The sequence below is a fragment of the Epinephelus lanceolatus genome, chromosome 14 (assembly GCF_041903045.1).
Source record: "Epinephelus lanceolatus isolate andai-2023 chromosome 14, ASM4190304v1, whole genome shotgun sequence".
NCBI classification, from domain to species: domain Eukaryota; kingdom Metazoa; phylum Chordata; class Actinopteri; order Perciformes; family Serranidae; genus Epinephelus; species Epinephelus lanceolatus.
Genome location: NC_135747.1, coordinates 2,402,773 through 2,421,145, shown reverse-complemented (window position 1 = coordinate 2,421,145; position 18,373 = coordinate 2,402,773). Strand labels below are relative to the sequence as shown.

The 18,373-nt window shown below is 39.9% G+C and overlaps 1 protein-coding gene across 3 annotated transcripts in view; it reads left to right on the top strand.

Annotated features, from left to right (window-relative positions):
* Positions 1-498: 498 nt before the first annotated feature.
* The window catches only part of LOC117251234 (interferon alpha/beta receptor 2-like), a 36,335-nt gene continuing 18,460 nt past the window's right edge, over positions 499-18,373 (top strand). The window contains exons 1-4 of one of the 3 annotated variants that reach the window (XM_033617339.2): positions 499-656; positions 1,105-1,237; positions 6,496-6,677; positions 6,975-7,126. In XM_033617339.2, the coding sequence (XP_033473230.1) occupies positions 617-656; positions 1,105-1,237; positions 6,496-6,677; positions 6,975-7,126 (507 nt within the window). In that variant the 5' untranslated portion in view covers positions 499-616. Of the gene's footprint in view, positions 705-1,104; positions 1,238-6,495; positions 6,678-6,974; positions 7,127-18,373 lie in introns of all 3 variants that reach the window. The other 2 variants (XM_078174276.1, XM_033617338.2) reach the window with 2 other exon arrangements.

Sequence of the window (18,373 nt, the reverse complement as noted above, 5' to 3'; positions counted from 1 at the left end):
TGTGTGCAGCCAACTTCAAACAACATTATCAAACAGCTTCCATAAGTGTGACGTTTTTGTATTTTATACTCACTGTAAAATTCTGCTGTTTAAAAAAACGCAATGTCACGTTATTCTTTAGTTTAATTACTCAGTGTCCAGCTGGAAACATGTACATTTCACAACTAATAAACTTACATTTAAATAGCAAGCCATGTTCTGTCATTTGTTCAACTGCAGTAAAAACACAAATTTTTCAAGCTTACTTTGTGCAGAAGGATACCAAAGCACAGCATGAGAGTCAGCATGAGAACTACAAATAAAAGTCTTAGGGGTCAGACACAAAGGCAAATTAAAGTCAAGTTTGCTGACTCAAGTTGGGACCATTGTCAGGCGACTGTGACCGCTCACACAGTTAAATGCAGGATCTGAGGGGCAGATCACAAAGGGAGGGACTTCTGGGGAAATAGAAACTCAGCCCTGCACATGATAATCAGTGGTGCTAAGTTTCCCAACCCCCACACATAACCCCAGTTCCCTCCCATCCTCCTCTATATGTTGTGTGCTCAAACCCAAAAACGAGCCTTATCTTGAGTAAGAGGTTTTACTACGAGCCATAACAGTCCATGGAGGGAAGATGGAGTTGTGGATGCTTCTTCTTCTGCATTTACACCTTGGTAATACTCCCTGGATTGGAGGTGGGGAGGAAGTAGGGGGTTTACATGGTGACTATTTGAGATGAATACATGTTGTACTGTTCATGTACTTGAGAGCTTTGTTGTGCAGGGGCAATGTGTCTATGTTTTAATTAGCTCCCTTTGTTTGTTTTTACACTTTTGGACTGAGATTTGTAGCAGCTGTGTAGATGTGTATATGGATGTTGGCAGAAGCAGTAAATGCGTTGTAATTCTGTAAAACCAGGTAGTTCCTCACAGCTCAGAATTAGCTCACTTGCATGCATAGCATCAGGAAATGTGTCAGTAATTTGTGCAGACAGCTGATTTAGCACTGTTTAGTGATGCAGAGTTATAAAACAATAAGAAAGACCAAACAATATTATTAAAATATCTAATAATGTTACTGTCCCTTTGAATTCCAAAGTGAATTTTCTTTTCTCCTGTTCAGTGGTATGTGTTTCCCTCCCTGAACCTTCCAACGTCTCCATCTCCTCCTTCAACATGGAGCACACACTGAGCTTCCTGCCTGGCCACGAGACTCCCTCCGACACCCACTTCACTGTTCAAATCCTCTGCCCCAGGTATTCAGTCAATGGGCATCACAAAGCTTGGTTAGAGAGGAAAGAAAAGAGAGGTGATAAGACAGTCACTACATTTACATGCACAAAATAGTAATTTTTTTTGTTTTATTCCGAAAGAGACAATATTCCTACTACACTGTTTACATGGCTTATGAAAATGAAAATTTCCACCAGTGGCAGACTTGTTGGACCGTGTGAGCACAGCCTTTCTCTTTCACCCCATAGACCACCTTCTTAAAAAGGTTGGTGTTATGATATTTTTTGCATATCCAAAAACCTGTTGCTATCCAAGTCTTTCATAATGTTTAAAAAGCAGGCAACCCTAAATTGAGATGCATATTCCAAATGTGCTGTATACATGTCCATATAATGCTATTAAAACCTGACTAATACCAGCATATCCCACGTCTTCATTGAAAAATGCTACATTTGGAATATAGCCTAATTCACAAAATCCAAATGGAAAATGCTATTTACATGACCCATGACATCGAATTCAGAATATTATCACATTATAGTGTGGATGTAAATGTACAGACTTAAGACCAAAATATATATATATATATATGTGTGTGTGTGTGTGTGTGTATATGTATAAAATATATGTATAAAATAAATGTGTGTGTGTATACTGAAACCAACATTTTAAACATATGCTTAGATTTTTTTCAAAACTGAATATAGTTACTATTCCTCATGTTTATTAGGGGTGCCTGCTGTGCAACACAGGCACAACCAATTATTATTCCTCATACTTATTGGATGTGAATAAGAAAGCTTTCACAACCTTTTGTCATTCATAACATTCATACTTTCTGAAATATTCTGGGTTTTTTTTGTCATTTTCCCCCATTCAAGACTCTTCAAACTTGACACAATTTCATGCTTTTTCATGCATTCTCCTCATTCATACATTCATATAGAAACTTCATTCAAACTTTAAATGTTCGTCATCTTTCATTCATTCTTACTTGTATTCAACTTTCAAATTCCATTAACACTTTTTGAAATATTCAAACTTGTTCAGAGCATGGAAAATATGCCCTCCTCAGAATTTATAATGAGTCTCTATGGGCGGAATGTTTCACAGCTAGAGTGGAGGACTCAACTGACAGTGCATAGAGCTAAAAAATCAGAATGATCTGAGTTATTGTTCTTGAGGAAAGGCCAGCAGTTTGAGGGATGCACCTCTGCTAAATCTCTGTGAGACTAACTGCCTCAGCCAGAAGTCACGAGCAGTTTACATTACCATGGCAACCTGAGCTCATGAGTGCAGTTTGACACACACACACACACACACACACACACACACACTAATTGGACCCATTTCCACTCTCTCAGCTATTCCTAATACTTTATACCTCATTTTTACACAGTTAAGCCAGCATTGCAGTGTAGTGTCAGCTTTTTAAGAATCTTGGTATATTCCACAATATTGGTATCATTCAACTTTTCAATAACATTCAAACTCACTTGACCCCTTTCAACCTTTTTACTTATTCCTATGGCTTTACCTTCTTCCTATACATTTAAGTCAGCATTGGAGTGTATTGTAAGCTTTTAAAAAAAACCTTCAAGTGTTCCACATCATTCATACATTAATGATATTATTCAGCGTTTAAAGCCAGCATTGCAGTGTAGCGTCAGCTATTCAGCATGCAGCATTCACACCTGCAATTTCTTCAGAAATTGCATTCTCTAGTTCTTATTATTCCACCCACTTTTCTTTTGCGGCGCTACTACTTACTCCTTCCACAATTTTCAACATACAAACTTCATTCAAACATCAAAATATTCATTGTAATTAGGACGGACTTGCTATGACTTTTCTCATTCATATCTTTCATACTTTCCAAAATATTCAGCGTTTTTTGGGGCATTTTTCCCCATTCAAAAGAATGGAGAAATCTTCAAAGCGTAGCTCCTCATTCATACATTCACGTAGAAACTTCATTCAGACTTCAAAATGTTCATCATCTTTTTCACATTCTTACTTGTATTCAACTTTCAAATCCTATTCAAACTTTTTGAAATATTCAAAGCATGGTAAAAATTCCCTCCTTAGGTTTTACCATGGGTTTCTATGGGGCAGAATGCTCACAGCTACAGTGGGGGACTCAACGCTGCTTGCAGAGAGCTTCTTAAGCATGTGTCTTGAACTCGCCCACAGTTCTCACTCTACATTCATCATTTTTGGTAAAAATGAAGTAAAACTTGTCTTCTTTCAATGAATGTCACTTTGGAAGCATTCAAACTTACACATTTGGTACAGTGAACCTAAAAGTCAGAGAAACTCCACCAAGTGACGCATTGAAGTCCATGTTAAGTGAGACCAGAAATCTCTGAGGACAGCAGATCATGCCAGTTTTCTAACCTGTGACCATGCTCACATTTTAGACACAACAGACACAAATTTAAAAATACTTATTCCTCAAGTTGTGCTCTCTTTCACAGTATACAAATTATAATCATCGGAGGTATTGTTTTTGAGGAAAGGCCAGCAGTTTGAGAAGAGTGCTTCAACTAAATCTCTGAGATTTACTGCTTTACCCAGGAGTCACTGAGCAGTTAATATTACCATGACAACCTCTCTGACACACAAATACAGACATGTAGGTGTGTGCGTGTCTCTGAATCTCAAATAGGCTACTGAGGACAGTAGCAGAATCTCCATTTTAAACAGCATACTACTGTTGCTTCTTTTGTGATTATGACTGTTAAATACATATTGTAACATATTGTAATATTATACATACACAGTGCTCAGTACTTGTAGTACATGTAGTATGCAGCAAGAATTCATACAAATTAAACTCATTACCACTTTTCCAACTATTCCTACTACATCACCTTCTTATACATTTATGTCAGCATTGCAGTGTAGCATCAGCTTTTCAGCAACCCTTCAAATAGTCAACATTAGTCAAATAGTCATTCAACTTTTCAATGACATTCATACTCGTTAGACACCTTTCAACTTTTTCAACTATCACTTTACCTTATTCTTACAAATTGAAACAAATATTCCACATCCTTCATACATTAATGTTATTATTCAACATTTAAAGCCAGCATTGCAGTGTAGCGTCAGCTTTTCAAGAACCTCAAAATATTCCTTATTAACCTTAACCTTATTTACACTTTTCTAACTATTCATATTACTTCACCTTTTTCTTACACACTTATGCCAGCATTGCAGTGCAGTCAGCTTTTCAAACAACCTTAAAATATTCCACATCATTCATACATTAATGGTAGGCCTATTATTCTCTAGTTATTTACTGGTATCCTCTTAATTACAGTATCACAAAGCCATTTCCTTACAGGAACATGAAACAGTCAGCCTCACAAAGTCTTTCTCCTCTTCTTTTACTTTTGTGATTTGGCATCACCCTTAAGGCATTTACTTGGAATGGCTCTTATTTCATGTAGGCTGAATAGTAGATGATTGACAAGTGCTGTCCTCTGATGCTGAGTTATTAACATGAACAGTCCACCACTGACTGAGCTGTTTTCCAAACTCAGACCTCTCTGGAGAAAACTGAGCTTGTGAGATCTGTGCTTTGTCAAGCTTGAAACATTACCATAGAGACTACCTTGTTATGGGATCACTTCAGATTTTTTTTTTTGCAGCAATCTACGATTAAAAAAAAAGTCAGCCAGGGGTGTAAAGTGGGGGAATTAACAGCTCCTTACCTATTTGCTACCCCCCATCTTCCCACCCCCTTGCTTGGACCACATCATTTAACTCAGCCTTCATTGTGATCACAGCTACACACCTGTAAAGTTTTGTGACAGCATCTTGCACAATTGTGACTTTAGCACAAAAGACATAAACACCTGGTTAAATGCTTAAAATGGCTTCTGTGGTAGAGCATGTGATCTGCTATGACTCTGCAAGGGTTCCCACCCACACAGGGTTTATAGCCTGCAACTTCGTACGTATGGTACATGTGTGTGTGTGTGTGTGTGTGTGTGTGTGTGTGTGTGTTTGTTTGTTTGTCATTGTGGTAAAATGTGGTTTTAATGACACCTGTTGTAACAGGAACTACAACAGATGCTGTTATTTTTTGTATTTGGGGAGGTGTTTTTTTCTGTCTGTCTGTCTGTCTATCTGTCTGTGGACAAAATTTTGTTCTGAACTGTTCAAGATGCAGTCACGAACTTTACGAGTGTGCAGTCGAGATCAAAATGAAAGCAGAGTTTACTGATGTGGTAGGAGCAAGGGGGGCCAAAAATAGAGGGGCTGAAAGTAGGGCAGAGGCCACTGTGGGGGGGCATAGCCCCTGGCCCACATTCATTTTAAGTCACAGATTGTGGATCACTGTATCACGGCTGGACTGATCCCATCACAAGATGGTCTCTAGTTTAATATGTAAGCATCAAGTTGAGCAACAAGCCACATGGCAGTTCTTACAGAGAGCACAGAATTTAGCACTCTGGTTATTGGATTTTGGAGAGAGTTGTTCATTTTTGCTAATATTTTTGGACTGTCTTATACCATAGGAATAACATATATGAATTTGGAAAATGGGTGTAGTTCCCTTTTAGTGCCAAGGGATCTCCAGTGTTATATCTGTTTATCCTGAGGGCAACATGGAAATCTGTACCAAATTTTATAACAGTCAAACCAACATGGTTTGAGAAATTTGAGAATTTTCCCTGGATGACTTTGACCTGTTGGTGGCATATCAGAGGTTATGATTAATCCTCTTGGGACTATAAAATGTCTGTACATAATTTCATCCTAATCCATCTACCAGTTGTTGAGATATTTTAGTCTGGATCAAAGTGGTGGACAGGCCCACAGAGCATCATCCCTGAATGGCAACAGCATCTCATATTTCTCTGTTTATAATAGTCTGAAATGTATTCCATGATGATAATGCTAACCTCCTACTCAGCACAGTCTGCCAGATGTTTCACTTTTGTTTCTGAGGAACTTCTTAAACGCTGTGAGTAAGCACTTTTTTAGTAACTGTAGCAATATCACAACAAGTGTGTGTTCTTTGTCCCAGGATGATGCACACAGCCCAGTTAGTTGCCTTTCTACTCTGCTGTGAATGTTATCTGTGGTATTATGCTAATCGTCATGTTGACAGTTCTGTTTTCTCTCCCTCTGCCTCTGCACTGACCTCCACCTGCTGTGGTCTAAGTGATCTAAGTTGGTCTAAGTTTTTTTAGGATGACACATTCTTTCCTTACCAGTGCTCCTCCATCTTTTTCTCTTTCCCTCTGTATTTTCTTTCACTTTGGAGGAAGAAGAAGAACATGTGGAAACCAGTAGCTGCTTGTTCAGAGCTGACAGCTGGACAGACATGTAATCTAACTCAAACATTTAAGGACCCCTTCGATCACTACCGTGCCCGCGTCCAGGCCTTCACATCCACACAGACGTCCGGCTGGACTGAATCAGGGTGGTTCCAGCCTCTGTCAGACAGTGAGACACACTTATTTGGAAGATTTAAAAGTTACAAACATTTCTCCAACCAAACTAAAAATCCACAGTTGTTCTAAGTGCACAGTAGACATATACATTGGTCAATTTATATAAACATAGTATATGCAGTGTACTTAGCTCACGTTATTTCTTTTTCGACATGTTGGAAATTGAGTGAACATGGGACTGCTGTCCAGCATCAGAATTGCAAACATCTCAGTTTTTTTAAATTATGACTATTTGTCCTGTAATGAAACTCTCCCAGTTGACTGACACTGAGTTTATTGCTCTCCGTAGCTGTGTTGGGACTTCCTGATGTGTCTGTGTCGGGCTGTGGGAACTGTTTGGTTCTGCAGCTCAGAGTTCCTTCAATGAAGAGATTCCAGCAGCTGAGGGACTTGTATAGAGGACTCATCTTTGATGTGCAAAGGACCTGGGATGGTGCACAGGTATGTGTCAGGCTTAAAGGGACAGCTCACCACAAAATCTAAAAAACTAATTTGGACTCCTACCTGTAGAGCTTTTTTTTTTCTTTGTCCAATTCTCTTTTTATTAGGATTTTACATGGTTCACATGTTCATTGACATAACATTTCACCATTCTCATCCATTCATCCATAAATTACAGTTGAATCTCCACAGTATATCCAAGACTATATATAATACAGAGATGAATGATTGGTCCTTCCACCATATTATAAGGCAATCTGTTAATACAATATAAGAACTAAACTTCGTAGAACAGGAACGCTGGAGTGCACCTCCGCGATATTAAAAAAAAATAGAAAACTTTAAAAATGAAGTAAAAAGGGGAAGAATAGGAGAAAAGGGACATACAATTTAGCATTAGACAAAAGATGGTCGCACCGGTGTAACATACATGATCCATCTTTCCCATCTTTTCAAAAACACACTTTGTTGCAGTCTCATGGCAAATGTAATTCTTTCCATCTTAAAAATGTCATAAATAATGTCAATCCACTCATCCACCGTAGGTTTTTCTAGTTTTAACCACTTCCTTGTAATGGCTTTCCTATAGCACAATTTGATAGACCTCCTGCCAAAAAGGTTTCAATACTGGACAAGACCAGAATATGTGAAAGTGATTTGCCTCAAGGCATCCGCACTGTCTCCAACATGCAGATGAGTTGGTGTAGTGTCTTTTTTGAGCTGGCGTTATAAAGAATCTGATAAGGCTTTTCTAGCAGAACTCTCTCCAAAGTGTTGAATTTTAAGTTTTCCATTGTATCCCACATAACTGTTCCTAGTCTTCTGCATTTAGAACTAGGTTCCCTTCCTCCTCCCATTTCTGTTTTACATGCAGTGAGCTACTTTTCATTTGTTGTAAGCCCCTATAAAGTTTTGAGATGGTTTTTTGGTTTGGGCCTGAAGCATAAGCATCTATAAAGACTTTTAATAAAATGTTATCCCATTGCTCTTGTGTGATCTTCTTCCTAATTTGCTCAATGTAATGACGGGCCTGTAGAAATCTATAGAAATCATCATTATTCAAACTGAATTGTCCCTTTAGGTTTTGAAAATTGTTCACTGACCCCTTACTCAAAAAAGTGCAATATGCTGTTAAACCATGAGTTACCCATCCCTTAAACCTCACATCCCAATTTCTAGGCACAAAATCTGGATCAAACGCACACCACCTCAAAACTTTTATCGCTTCCTTTAAATGATTTTGAGCTATTACCCTGTTCCACAGCTTAAGTGGCAAAACAATCCAAGGGTTTCCCAGATCCATTAACTTATTCATCAACCCCTTATCCCCTATTGCTGCTTGAATTGGAAACTCCCCTGTCATATCCCCCTCAATCTCCCTCCATCTAGCCCTGTATTCTGGATTACACCAGCATATTAACGGTCTCAGTTGAGCAGCAGTATAATAATCTTTTAGACACGGGGATTGAAAGAGATACAACATTCTCGGCAGAATAATCATTTTAACTGATTCAATACAAGATCCAAAATTAAGAAAAGGTATTGAATCCCATCTCTGTATGTCTTCCCTAATTTTGTTGTTCAGGGGGAGAAAGTTGAGTGCAAACAATTTTGACAGGTCTGTAGGTATATTTACCCCCAGATATCTCATGGATTCAGCTTTCCATCTCAAGTTATACCTCTTCTTCACATTTTCTGAGGAACTGTAATTAAAAGTAAGAATTTGTGTTTTTGAAACATTCAACTTATATCCTGAAAAAGATCCATATTGTTCCAAAAGTGAAAACAGCTGTACAAGAGATTGTTCTGGGCTGGATAACTGTAACAATATATCATCGGCAAACAAGGAAATCTTTTGTTCTCCTCCTTTCATACATATTCCTTTAATGTCTTTATTATGAATAATCCACTAAGGGGCTCAATAAAAATCGCGAATAAGAGAGGACTAATTGGACAGCCCTGCCTCGTTCCGTGTTCCAGTGAAAAGGGGTTTGAAACTACTCCATTAATTTTAATTCTTGCCCTCGGGTTATCATAAAGAGCCTGTATTGTCTTAATAAAAGAATTGTGAAAACCAAATTCCTCCAAAACTCTAAACAGAAAATACCAATTTACGCAATCAAAAGCTTTTTCTGCGTCTAACCCTACTAATACTGCTGACAGCTTACTGTCTGTTATATGACTTATTACGTGCAAGGTCTGTCTAATGGTATTTTGGGTTTGTCTCTGACGCACAAAACCCGTTTGATCAAGGCTAATGATTTGTGGTAGCAGTCCCTCTATTCGCTTGGCAAGTATATGTGTAAAGATTTTATAGTCCTGATTTAATACGCTAACCGGTCTATAATTACTACATTCCGATTTATCCTTCCCTTCTTTTGGAATAAGTGAAATTACCACTTCCCTCCAGGAGGGAGGTATCATGTTCCTTTTAAGGACCCAATTAAAGGTAGACTGCAACATAGGGATCAACGAAACCCCCATTACCCTGTACCACTCTGACGGAAACCCGTCTGGGCCTGGGGCCTTCCCTGATTTAAGATGGGCTATGGCTGCGCTAATTTCTTTCTCTGTTATTTCCTCTGCAAGTCGGTTACTCTGTTCAACGGTCAGTTTAGGAAGAAGAATCTTCTCAAAAAATTCTTCCATTTTTGTTTTGTCAACATGAGGTTGAGAGTATAGTTTTTGAAAATATATTTCAAAACTCTTTTGTATATCTTTCAATTTATGGTGTATTACATTAGTCATCAGGTTTTTAATTTTATGGATTGAATTCTCCGCTTGCTGCCTTTTCAGCCTATAAGCTAACAATTTGCTGGCTTTCCCTCCCCCCTCATAATATTTCTGTTTTGTAAATATTAACTTCTTTTGTATATCTCTTGTATATGTCTCATTTATTTCATTCTTTTTCTTCCTAAGTGCTTCTTTAATCTTCTCGTCATTTGCATCTTTGTGCTTTTGTTCTAGCTGTTTCAGTTCTGCTTGCAGTTGATCTAATTGTTTTTGCTTAGCTTTCTTTAAATGAGAACTATATCCAATTATCTTACCTCTTAGCAGTGCTTTACATGCGTCCCACAATATTGGAGGTGAAACCTCACCATTTGTCATTCTGTTCCAAAAACTCAGTAATATCTTTCTTAATTTGGTCCTTCATATGATTCAATATATGAATGTTTAATCTCCATAAGGTGTTTCTCTGATATTGTTCGAGATGTAGTTCTAAATAAAGAGGGCTATGGTCTGAAAGGTCCATAATCCCTATGCTGCAGTCACCAACCCTGTGCAAATCTTTACAAAAGATTAAAAAATAATCAATCCTTGAATATACCAAATGTGGATTAGAAAAATATGTATAGTCTCTCTTCAAAGGATTTAACTCTCTCCAGACATCTATTAAACCAATATCTTCCATTGTCAAATTGATCTTTTTGTTCAGTTTGACTGGGCTGAGTAACATGTACTTTTGAAGAATCAAGTTTAGGGCTTAATCTAATATTGAGATCCCCCCCGCAAATTAAGACACCTTGAGATTCTGCTATTATCAAATCAAATATTTGTCTAAAAAAACTCCAATCCGAATTAGGGGGAGCATAAATATTCAATAGAGTTATCAATGATCCATTTAAATTCCCTCTCAAAAAAATGTATCTCCCTTCTGTGTCCTTCTTTTCAAATATGGGCTCAAAATTAATCTTACTGGAAATTAATATTGCCACCCCCCTCCTATGGCCAGCTGCATATGATGATGAGAACTGACTTAAAGCCCATTCTTTTTAATTTAGCATGCTCTGTATTGGAAAGATGCGTTTCTTGTAGAAAAGCCACCTCAACTTTGTCTCTTTTCAGTTTGGTCAAAATCTTGCTTCTCTTAAAAGGATTGACTAGACCATTCACATTATAAGTTTCTATTTTAACTGCTTGCATTTTGTGTCCAATGAAGAGAAGGAAAAAAAAGGCCCCTTCACATAACAACCACAAATATTCACTGTTAGTTAGATTTATCACAGGTAACACCCCAAAGGCTGCAAAGAACAGCAGCAAAACACGCCCCTTAGTGAGGAATAACACACAAAAACAATGACATCTGAAATAAAGACTTCCAATAGTGAAGTCTTCATCTCGACCCTAATTAAGCCCCGATGACAAGAGGGCTTTGAGGGAGAGCTTCCCCCACTAGCCGGTGTGTGAGGGCCCTCAGTCACTTGTAACAGTTTGTGCATACTATTGATCACCCGGCTACATGGCAAAAAGAAAAACAAAGGCCCAACATTTACATTATATCCTTAGTTATGGCCTATAAAATGTTCTTATAATGTGCAATTCTTGTTTGCAGTCTGTCCTCCCTCTGCTGGGAGCCGGGTCCCCGGCGTCCCCTAATTACAACAGAAACTCACCCCTTTTTCCACCGAACCATGATTTACAGTTCTCTGACAGTCACATCGGATCCGGGCGCCTAAAGGCCTGCAGGTTCTCTTTGTAGCTCCCGACTTTGTCCGTTCTCTCCCGGTTCCCCGGTCTCCTGCTCGTGCTCCACGTGAACCGCTGTATCTGCTCCAAAAGAGACTCCGGGTGTTTAATAACTGATACTGGGAACCCCCTCTTCGCCATGTCCCCGGTCGCCTTCTCCGCTGATCCATACAGTACCGTCCCCTCTGGGTAAAAAACTCTTAACCGGGCCAGGAACGGAGTCTGAAATCTGATTTTCTTCTCCTTCAGCACCGACTTCGCATCGGCATATTCCCTTCGTTTTTTCAACACATCAGGCGCATAGTCGTGGTCCAGATTAACCCTTTTTTCGTGACATTGAAATCCACGCTTCTGCCAGGCCAGTCTCAGTATCTCCTCTTTCATCCTGTAGCTTGACAATTTGGCCACAATTGACCTTGGTGGAGCTCTCGATGGCGGCTTCGGCATCAAGACGTGGTGGGCTCTCTCCACCCGCAGCTCAAAGGAGTCCTGGAGCCCCAGACCCCCCCGGAGCAAGTGCTCCACGTATTCCACCATCGACGGAGAGTCCTCCTCTGCCCCCTCTTTAACTCTGATGTTCTCTCTCCTGGAGCAGCTCTCCAAATCCGTCAGCTTTTCATCCAGGTGAATCTGTAGCCCCAGCAGCTCCGGAACCGCTTCTTCCGTCACTTGTATCCGAGTTTCGGCGGTGTCGATCCTTTTTTCAGTCTCCTCGATTCTTGTGTTAGTTTTGTTTATTTCCTCTCGTATCTCTTTCAGCTGCTGACTGCTGTCTCTCCTAAACTCCCTCAGTTCTTTCAATATAAGACCCAGGTCCGCTTCTTCCACCAGCTCCTTGTCGTTGTCTGATTGCGTGTCGTTGTCCTCCGTTATGCTGCTAGCCGGGGGCTCCTGGCTAACTTCGTCTCGCTCAAGTAACACCAACTGCGTTGACTTTTTTGGCTTTAATTTAGGCATCCTCGAGACCCACAATGCTAGGACGACCTGTACTGAAAGTTTTAAAACTATTCGAGCTGTAGTGGGTAACTTTTAACTCAAAATGTTGGGAGCCCATTTTCCTACGCCGCCATCACCTCGCTCACCCAACCGGAACTCCACCCGTAGAGCTTTTTAATCAATCTAGATTGTTTTGATGTGAGTTGTCAAGCATTGTTGCCAAGAGATATTGGCCGTAGAGATGCCTGCCTTCTCTCTAATACAATGGAACTAGATGGCACTTGACATGCAGTGTTCAATGCGCCCAAAAAAAAAGTACATTTAAAAATCTCAACAGCAATGTCTCTTTATAGAAATCGTGACCTGGTTACTCAAGATAATCTACAGACCTTGTTATGAGCAGTTTCATGTAGGAACTAATTTCTCTCTGGCAAACTGCACCCGCCAACCGTATCACTGCACAGAGGGAAGCGTCTACTCTTGGACGAGAGGCTTTTGCTTGTGACAGGGTGAGATGTAAACATTAATGGCATCCTCCTCTGCAGAGCTGCTATATAAGCTAGTTCAGTGGTGCTGGGTGAGCTAGCAGTAGATGCACACTTCCATTCTGTGTGATATGTTTAAGGCTTTAAAGTCCTCCTGTTAACATTCAAGGCCATCCACAACCTCGCCCCCCCATATCTGTCTGACCTCCTCCATGTTCCCATTCCCTCCCACTCCCTCAGATCCTCTTCCTCCACACCAATGGCGATTGCTCTAAGACTGCAAGGGAAGCTCAGCTTCCCCTAAAATGTCAAATAAGTGGTCAAATATGTACTGTTGTGTTTACATTTCATTGACTAAATATGCGCTAGAACGCGTTCAACTTTTGTTCAGAATCAGCTACTTATCACAGGTCACTGATGTGAATTTCTTCTCATTCATTCCCGTAGCGTCACAGTGCATTAAACAGTGTCGAAGCTCAGCGTCCAAAGACTTCAATGGGGAAGCATAGAGTGGGTTGTTCCACTGCAGTGAAACTAGACAGTCATTGGATAAATGCTCGGTTTTGTCCCGCCCATCGGATGCTCAGCATCTCTGGGGGTCTGTGGGGCAGTGGGCTGGCCTCGGCTGGCCTGGACGCTGGGCTTCGACATGATGATTGGATGATCTGTCTGAGGCTGAATCCCTTTTTGATTGACAGCGAAATGAGCGAATCAGCGATCTTGAAATATAAACCACCACCGGAGCATTTTCCAAGTTTCATTCCGTCGTTCCGAGTTGATCTGGAGACTTTTCCAATCCTCTTAGTGACTTTTTCTTTGTTAAAAACGACTAGCAACAAATCTAGCATCTTTTTCTGGTGTTATTGGAGACTGTACTCGTGTTTGGAGACTCTGACTTCTGTCGCTCTGCAGTTACTGTCCCCAACGAGCAGCGGGTGCTGCTGTGAGCCCCTCCACCGTCCCAAAGCACTCACAGGCAGTCACACTAGCCTCGCACAGCAGCCCCAGCTAGCGAGTGAGCTAGCAAGCTGCACATAATGGCAGACAATTTGAATATTGTTGACCGGATTTTGGCGAAGCCATTTGATAGTCTTCCTTACGAGGAGAAACTAAGAGTTAAACAGCAGGGCAGATCAACACCTCAGATTGATTTGGTGCAAATACGTATAAATAAACGGACACATTTTATGATGTAGGCCGAAAATGAGCTTCCCCTCCTTGAAAGACCAGCAGCCGCCACTGCGTCTGTCCCCTCCGTCCGTCTCACCACCATGGGGAGCAGAGCATTCAACCTATTTTTATCCTTTGTCTGAAAAGACTTTGTTTAGCGCCTATCTCTTTAAGCCCCCCTCCTGAAAAGCCCAGTCTGCTCTGATTGGTGAGAATTTAAAGGGTCTTATGGGCATCTCTGTGCTGTCATTGCAGTGGGGGAAATGACTAACGCAAAATAGCAGCACTCTTTACCCTGAAATTAACCAATAAAAGCTTAAAGCTTTAAACATAACCAGACATGTTCCAGTAGGAATCTGATCCCAAATCAGCAGTGTAGGCTATGTAATGTTAACACTTGAAGTACTGTGCCTGGAGCAGATGACCAAATAAAGATATTGGTCACAAGCTGACATCATACTGTAGCCAGAATAAAAATTTTTTTTAAAAAACTGTCAGAAAAGGAACGCTTAGGTTTTTGCTTACAGGGAGTTGAAATTGCTGACACTACTGGATGTAGCCATGCAATAGACCACAGTGAGGGGTCACACATTCAAAACTTTGAGTGTGTAGAGGTCCCACAAAAGATTTTTTTCCACAAACCCTGCTGTTTCCTGTAATTTTTATTGTTTATCATGCATCAACTCAGCGATACCTTGTTTTTGAAAGCAATACAATACTTTGCAAAAGCAAATTCCAGCACCTCAGCTGGCTGTTTTAGCGGCTCTTTCAGTGTACCTTCTATCAGTGTCATGCAGCAATAATTCAGCAGGGATTCTAAAACATTACTTTTGAAACTCTGATTTTGTCAAATCAATCAATCAATTTTATTTATAAAGCCCAATATCACAAATCACAATTTACCTCACAGGGCTTTACAGCATACGACATCCCTCTGTCCTTTGGACCCTTGCAGCGGATAAAGAAAAACTCCTCCCCAAAAAAACCTTTAACGGGGGAAAAAAATGGTAGAAACCTCAGGAAGAGCAACTGAGGAGGTATCCCTCTTCCAGGACAGACAATGCAATGCAATAGATGTTATACAGAACAGATCAACATGATAAATTAACAGTAATCCATATGACACAATAAGACAGAAAGAGAGACAGAAACAGAGAGAGATGCAGGACAGACAGTAATGACAGTAGCTTATAACAACATTAATGAAAGTAATAATTACGGCTATTGTGGTATAATATGTTGAAAGTATATATTAATATATGATAATATACATATGTGCCAATAATCATATGTGTATAATAACAGTAGAAGTATGGCTAATGATAACAGTAGCAGCAGGAGGCATCTGGCAGGACCACGGCAGCAGCACAACCACACACGTCACACTATCCAGGCACCGCTGCGATTTAAGTTAAGACTTACTTTATTCGTCCCAGAGGGAAATTCGTTTCCACTAACTGTACATTTACATAGTTCGATCATAGATATCACAGGCACAGACATATCACAGACATCACAAAACATTACATGTTCATTTACAGGGGTGGACACTTTGAGTCCACGGGATCTCTTGTTCAGTGCAGCTGCGGCTATGTCCCGTTCCATTGATTTTGCAAAGGGTGACCTGTTATTTAACTCTGTGGGGTTGGGTTTTGGAAGACCAATGATTTTGGAAGTGGTGTGTGTGATGCGTGTCAGTTTGGCCCAGTTGGTGACAGACAGCATGGTGAGGAAACATGTGGAACAGTACAGAAGGACTGGTCGAATGATGCTTTGGTACAGAAGTAGCAGTAGATGGGGGGGGACGACATAGAGTCCTTTGAGTTTTCGGATAGCTGACAGTCTTTGTTGGCTCCTTTTTTGTATGTCTCTGGTATGCTGATCGAAATTGAGTTAACCTGTTAACCTGCGAGACAGTGGAGTACAAAGGCTCTGGAGAAGAAGCCGAGTTAGTGACATGCAGTACGGCCAAGTTAGCAAGATGCAGTAACAAGACATGAGTGTAGCAAAGGAGAGAGAGAGAGAGAGAGAAGGAGAGAAGGTGCTCGGTGTATTATAGGAGGTCCCCCGGCAGACTAGGCCTAAGTCTGCCTAACTAGGGGCTGGTACAAGGCAAGCCTGAGCCGACCCTAACAATATGCTTTATCAAAGAGAAGTCTAGTCTTAAATGTGGAGACGGTGTCTGCCTCCCGGACCACAACAGGAAGATGATTCCACAGGAGAGGAGCCTGATAGCTGAAGGCTCTGGCTCCTGATCTACTTTTGGTAACTTTAGGGACCACGAGTAACCCTGCATTCTCAGAGCACAGTGTTCTGGTGGGATAATATGGCACTATGAGCTCTCTAAGATATGACCAAGCCTGACCATTTAGAGCTTTATAAATTAGGAGTAGGATGTGCAGAGAAGCTAAAACAGGAGAAATATGATCTTGTTTCTTAGTTCCTGTTAGTACACGTGCCGCTGCGTTCTAAATTAGCTGGAGAGTTTTTAAAGACTTATTAGAGCTACCTGATAACAGAGAATTACAGTAATCCAGCCTTGAGGTAACAAAAGCGTGGATCAATTTCTCTGCATCTTTTTAGGTCGGGATAGGCCTTTTCGCAATATTACGCAGATGAAAAAATGCAGTCTGTGAGGTTTGTTTTAAATGGGAATTAAAAGACAAATCTTGGTCAAATATTACTCCAAGGTTTCTTACAGTAGTGCTAGAGGCCAGAGCAATGCCATCCAGAGAAACTGTGTCATTAGATAAAGAGTCTCTGAGGTGTTTGGGGCCAAGAACAATAATTTCAGTTCTGTCTGAATTTAACATAATCTCCAAAATATAAACAAAAAGGCTACAGGCAAAAAAAATACAGAGGTATAAAAAGCTTTATCCAGTATGTTGATGCCTGATCTTGTATGATTTGACTTTAGACCAGAAAATATGGAACCTAGGTTGAGGAATGTTGTCCAATCCCTTCAGAAAATCGCGATCTTATGATTGTAATAATTAACGCAAATTCAACTAAAGTCCTCAATATTTGCGGGGGCTTGCAATTTTTCAAAAGACCCGCGTTTTTTCCGCATTTTCCACATTTTCCTGCTGACCGGAAGTTGTCGCGCATGCGACATCATCAGACGCGTCATCAAATCCCGCTAATGCCATTGCAGTATGGAGAAACGCTTTGTATTGACATAAGAATTTGCACTGTTTAAATGCATAAAATGAAGCCTAAAAGCCTAAAAAGGTATGTAACACCTTAATACATGTCTGAGATAAAAGAACAGCTAAAGTGAATATGTTTTGAATTTATTAAAATGTTATGTTAACAGAAGATGTAGCTTACATGTTGTTTTACAGTCACATTGTCTGGTTTGAGAGCTACAATATTCAATCAGGATTTTTTGCAACATTATTGGAGTCCATGTTTTGAAACTAACAAACAAAAACTAACAAAACTAAAGAAGAGAACTATAAAAAAAAAACATTTGCAGCTATTTTTGTAATATTCAGTATGATTATTATAGCAGGTGATTACATGACTTTTTTTTTCTCCTTTTGTCATTAGCCGCAATTTTTGTCATTAGCCGTAATTTCCCGCAAAAAATCACATAAAATGCCACAATTTTTATCGTATTTTTTGATAAAATTGGCTACAAATACAAGGTTTTTTTGCTGCGAGATCCTGGAGGGACTGGTTGTCTAACTCTATGCAAAACGAGAACATTTTTTTTCTCCCTCAATTGTTGTAAATTGCGTTCTCATTTTTTTATGAAGACACTTCAGACCAACTTTATTTTCATGTGGGCCTCCTCGTGTTAGCTGGACAACCTTCACCTTTATAGGACAAATCACGCAATAGGGGCTTAATCCGAAATGTCTTGATTGCTCAGTAGGTTTGCACATACAAAGAATTTGTCTTTGTGATTTGGTGCATAACAATAAGCACAGTGCAACAGTCAAGAGACATCATATAAAAATAAAACAGAAACATTTACAATAGAAATATGAAAATAAAGATATAGGAGTATAAGAAATGCATAAAAGTATATCAGTTTTTAAAGTGGAGGTGCTGTACAGTTTTGTGCAGGGATGTACAAAATATTGATGAGCAGTGGTGTAAAAATTCACAGTATAAATAATAAAGAATATGTGCATATGGGGAGGTAGTAGTTATATGTAAATATAGCGCATAATGCATGTGG